At 42.6% G+C, this 5,000-nt stretch overlaps 1 protein-coding gene across 4 annotated transcripts in view; it reads right to left on the reverse strand.

Annotated features, from left to right (window-relative positions):
• Nucleotides 1–5,000, reverse strand: part of LOC134440337 (uncharacterized) — a 96,355-nt gene that overhangs the window by 16,194 nt on the left and 75,161 nt on the right. For 3 of the 4 annotated variants that reach the window (XM_063190375.1, XM_063190391.1, XM_063190396.1), the window contains exon 9: nt 3,663–3,836. In XM_063190375.1, the coding sequence (XP_063046445.1) occupies nt 3,663–3,836 (174 nt within the window). The remainder of the gene's footprint in view (nt 1–3,662; nt 3,837–5,000) is intronic. The other variant, XM_063190383.1, reaches the window with a different exon arrangement.

Raw genomic sequence — 5,000 nt, forward strand, 5'->3', positions numbered from 1 at the left:
CTTCATTAAAAAATGGGAATTACAAAGTGATACATAATAGAAAGGGACAAACCTCTTTGGGGAGTTGAGTGGGTGATATGATCACTTATTTTCTAAAAAAAAATTGCTCTTCTATCAAGGATGACACTGGTACTGACAAGTCGTGCAATAATTTCCCTCTGGCAGTCTGAGAAAATGGGTTGTAGAGATTTGAGTGCTTTGAACATTTAAAAATGTTAATTAGAGGGGAAATATGCTGTATATGAAGTGTACTCTAAATATATACTAAGTGCAGAATAACTTGGCCACCCTGCTGCAGTGATACGCAATGCTATCACATGGAAAGCAAACCTAAAGATATGGGCAAAAGAAAAAGAAAGACTTCCATCTGAATTGACTGAAGAAAAAGTTTAACACTCACAAAAGCAAAAACAGACAGAAAAACTCGGTTCAGACTCGCCTAAAGCAGAAGTGAAAATCATTTTGTTGGGCATGATGAAAGGTCAGTAAGATGTTTGACCCCCAGACACAAAATTCAACAGACCACACAACACTCCCTGAAAACATGTAGCACGGTGGGGGTGTATGAATATTGTATTAGTATTCATCAGATAGTAAGGGTCATACTGTAAGTCCGCACTCGCATATCAGATTACTTGAAGAGGTCATGTGTTAAGAGTTGCTCACTACTAGCCTGGTTCTCACAGACAGTGCGTGTGTGAAGCTCCGGAGCCCCCTGGTGGAGCGGAGCTACACACGCTACCGTCCGGTAGCGCTGCCATTAACATGCTCTTCTCGATTAGAAAATAAACGGAGCAATTATTGCTTAAATATCAACGGCAGCTTGCATTGATGAATCACAGGACATATTATAGACTATTTTGACTCTTTAGAGATGAACAGAAAACGTTTTTGGAGGAATTTGTTGGTGGTGAGTTGCAATAAATGTACCATTTATTTTCTGACTCGAGAAGAGCATGTTAACGGCAGTGCTACCAGATGGCAGTTTGTGTACACACACGCACCGTCTGTGAGAACCAGGCTAGTTCACAACGACATGGAGAGCAGATTTGTGAAAATGCGAAAAAAGTGTCTACATCAGCGAAAAACATTTGCGAATCTTATTCTTTATTTTTTATTCTGTGCTCTATTTTGCACTGCTTTTGCGACCATCAGTCTGGGCGAATGCAATAGGCCACTCCTGAAGAAAGAGTCAGCCAATGATGGAAACATGATATTGCCTGATGGTTAAAATACATCTTCACTGGTATGCCCGTAACTGTTAAGGATACTGCGTTCATGTCCTTGGCATTCCCCATCTGAATTATCAAATAATCTAAGATGAAACACAATCTGTAGGCCTGATAAATGGCAAAGTCGACATCCATGATATCCCTTATTCCCACTTTATTTGCTGTACAATACATAGAGCATAATACAGTACATGGGCAGTCATGGGTGAGCGGTTAGGGCGTCAGACTTGCATCCCAGAGGTTGCCGGTTCGACTCCCGACCCGCCAGGTTGGTGGGGGGAGTAATCAACCAGTGCTCTCCCCCATCCTCCTCCATGACTGAGGTACCCTGAGCATGGTACCGTCCCACCGCACTGCTCCCCATGGGGCGCCACTGAGGGCTGCCCCCTTGCACGGGTGAGGCATAAATGCAATTTCGTTGTGTGCAGTGTGCAGTGTTCACTTGTGTGCTGTGGAGTGCTGTGTCACAATGACAATGGGAGTTGGAGTTTCCCAATGGGCTTTCACTTTCACTGAAATAGGCCTACTTCCTTGGAAACGTGTTTGCATTATTATGCAGCCTGCATGGCAGTTTGGCTCATAATGTGTTGGAGCATGCATAGCCTACTACCGTTGGCTAACGCCGAAAATTAAGTGTAGTTAAACTATCTGTCATATTTGAAGAGAAAACCATCAGAGAGGCAGGGAAGGTGAGTAGACACTGCTCTGCGCAGACACTTCAGGCACAGGCCTACAGTTAATTGCGTCCAAACCAATGTTTCACTGTCATTTCCTGTCCAGTGTAAGTTCAATTACCACTTCAAGCAACATTCAAAACAGGCTAAATTACATGGCTGTGTGCTGATCTTTCTTCCATTTGCTGTTCAAAGTGTCTGTGCACCTATTCCATTGCCTGCCATGCGGGTGTGTCTATATCAGAGAGAGGGAATGACTTTAATCCTCCCTGTCGTCTCTGAACTGTGTTTCATGCTTCTGGTGTTGAGGCATCCGCTGTGTATCCAGAGTTTAAAAGTTTTTGATGGAGTCTGATCGGCTTCCTACAGCTCACTTGAGCTAAACTTTCAAACGCTGATCACACAGCAGTCCCTTCTTTCCCAAAGCAAAGTGGGACAAAGATTGCTTGCTTTAGCTTAGTGCTGATGGTAACAACATGTCGCCTTAGACAAAAAAGAGAAATCCAGAGATAGCACAACAGATGTGTTGGGTTCTCTGCACCGAGTCAAGGATGGTGCAAATGTTAACGGTTACATTTCGTGGTTCTATACAGTCCCTCCGTGACCCCCAGTACCCCACACCCACAACTCCGAGCCCAGTTTGGGAACTGCGCTTGAGCTGATGTCACAGTAGAACACTGTCAAGTCTATTTTTCGCTTTTATAGGCTGCTTGTTATGTATCTTGTTATTCATTTTCGACAGAGGATTTTCGCTTTTTTCTCTCTCTCACATTTTTGGTATGCACAGAATAATTAAAGCACAAATGTTTTTTTAATTTTTGAATTTCTCTGCGAATATTTGCGCAACAATTAATCTCCAGTGCAAGCAGCCCTTGATGCTGGTGAGTTTATGATCTTAAAATGGGTGGTGCAAAACAATGACCCAAACACATCAGTAAGTGATCACTATATTGGCTGCATGCCAACAAAATGTGTGGAGTCACGTGTGTGTATATGTGTGTGAATACAAACCACTTGGAGCCAACCTTGTACTTGTGATATTTTGCTATATAAACACATTTTTTTGTGATAATGATTAATTACAAGAAGCCCAATCAATCAACCCTTAATCAAATAGAAACCATTGGGTGCACATTACACATGATGTTTATAAGGCAAAACCAAGAAATGAAGAAATGCTGCTTAAACATTCTGGGGTGCAATACCTACTCAGTAACAGGCGAAATTGGACTGACTCCATGCAACACACATGTGAAGCACTTCTCAGAAACAGTGGTTATACAACTAAATATTGGTGCAATTATTCCCTGCATTGCTAAAACGTGTATTTTTTTCACTTTATACATGTGAATATTTGAATTTCTAAAAGCGACAAAGGCATTGCTATTTTATGAATTCACTACTATGTTTAATTCATGTTCAAGTTAAATAATGGATACTTTTTGTTCATGTTTGATTTAGCATATCATGTGGAGTGTCGCCAATGTAATTTGCATACAAACTATCTTTAGTCATGCATTCGAGCACACAGGTATTTTAATTGTATGTATTGTAGAGTGCACAACACACCTACACACACACTGATGCACTCGCCCACACTCATGCACTCACACACTGACTGACACACACCTACCTGCCATCAGTCATTACCTTCAGCGTGTGTGTGTGTGTGTGTGTGTGTGTGTGTGTGTGTGTGTGTGTGTGTGTGTGTGTGTGTGTGTGTGTGTGTGTGTGTGTGTGTGTGTGTGTGGCTTACAGCATGGCCTCTCCATGGTGTCTGTGTGGAGCCGTCCTGGTGCAGGGGTCTGATGCCTTTCTGGACGTCTGGCTTGTGCACCTCTGGCTCTGGTTTGGGTGTATCTGGCTTGTGGACCTCCTGCTGTTTCTTCAGATGACAGGCACACCTGCTGACCTCTTCAGGCACACGCTGCTGAGGATCACACACACACACACGCACATGCACACACGCACACGCACACAAACACACGCAAGCAAATTAATATATGCTCATACATGTACGCTCACACACATGCACAAATTAATTTATGCTCATACATAAACACACACACACACACACACACACACACACACACACACACACACACACACACACACACACACACACACACACACACACACACACACACACACACACACACACACACACACACACACACACACACACACCTTGTTACACTCTTATTGTCTTTCACTCCTCCTTATTCCTCCTTACTTTCCATACTATGTATGACTGGGCATCATGCTAGCTGACCTTGAGGAGAAACATACACCACATATAGCTCAATGTGAGTTATACTCAGTGCACGGTAGTCGAGCTCCGAGCCAAATGAAAATTCATGGACTGAGTACATTGACCTCATTGATCTTTGAGTCTAAGCCATTTAATGGTTGATGAGTTATTCAGCAATCCAATACATTGGTTTCAGATTTCATAAGACAATGCTGCCACCTACACAGCATAATTTTACAAAAAATGTGATGTTGTGTAGATAATGTAGAGTACAGGATGCGAAATGAAATTCGGACGATAAAAAAAACAAGATATTGATAGAAGGTTACATATTGATTGGAGCCCACTGGAGTCTGCTGCCATCCATTTCTCTACTCAATCTGCACAATTCTTCCTGATAACCTAAATAGCAAATCTGACTCAAAGTAACCATCAGAAAAACAAGTATGGCGAACGAAAGGAATTATAATTCTCAATTATTTTCCAGCAGTCAGGTGCACCGTCTGACCGCAGTGTCATGTTAAACTAATGAACACCCTTGTGAGATTTTTCCAACCTCAAGCTCCGCAGTCAGTGTATGATGCTACTACTAATGACATTCGACAAGGTTTAGCTGTTGTTTTGGTGTTGCTGTTTTATTCAGTGTAGTGGAGGGGGGTCAGGCCAGGTACTGACGTCAGGTACTGACGTCCACACAGCTTCAGTTTCAGAGGCAGAAAAGTCAAAGATGTGAAAATTAGTGTTAATGACCTGCCTGAAGCGCTTTGAATTTTACATCAGTCCGTGCACAAGAGAGAAGCAGAGATCCATAAAAGATCTGAGCGTCTTCGCTTCGCTCAAGAG

This window comes from Engraulis encrasicolus, chromosome 2, assembly GCF_034702125.1.
Source record: "Engraulis encrasicolus isolate BLACKSEA-1 chromosome 2, IST_EnEncr_1.0, whole genome shotgun sequence".
Taxonomy (NCBI): domain Eukaryota; kingdom Metazoa; phylum Chordata; class Actinopteri; order Clupeiformes; family Engraulidae; genus Engraulis; species Engraulis encrasicolus.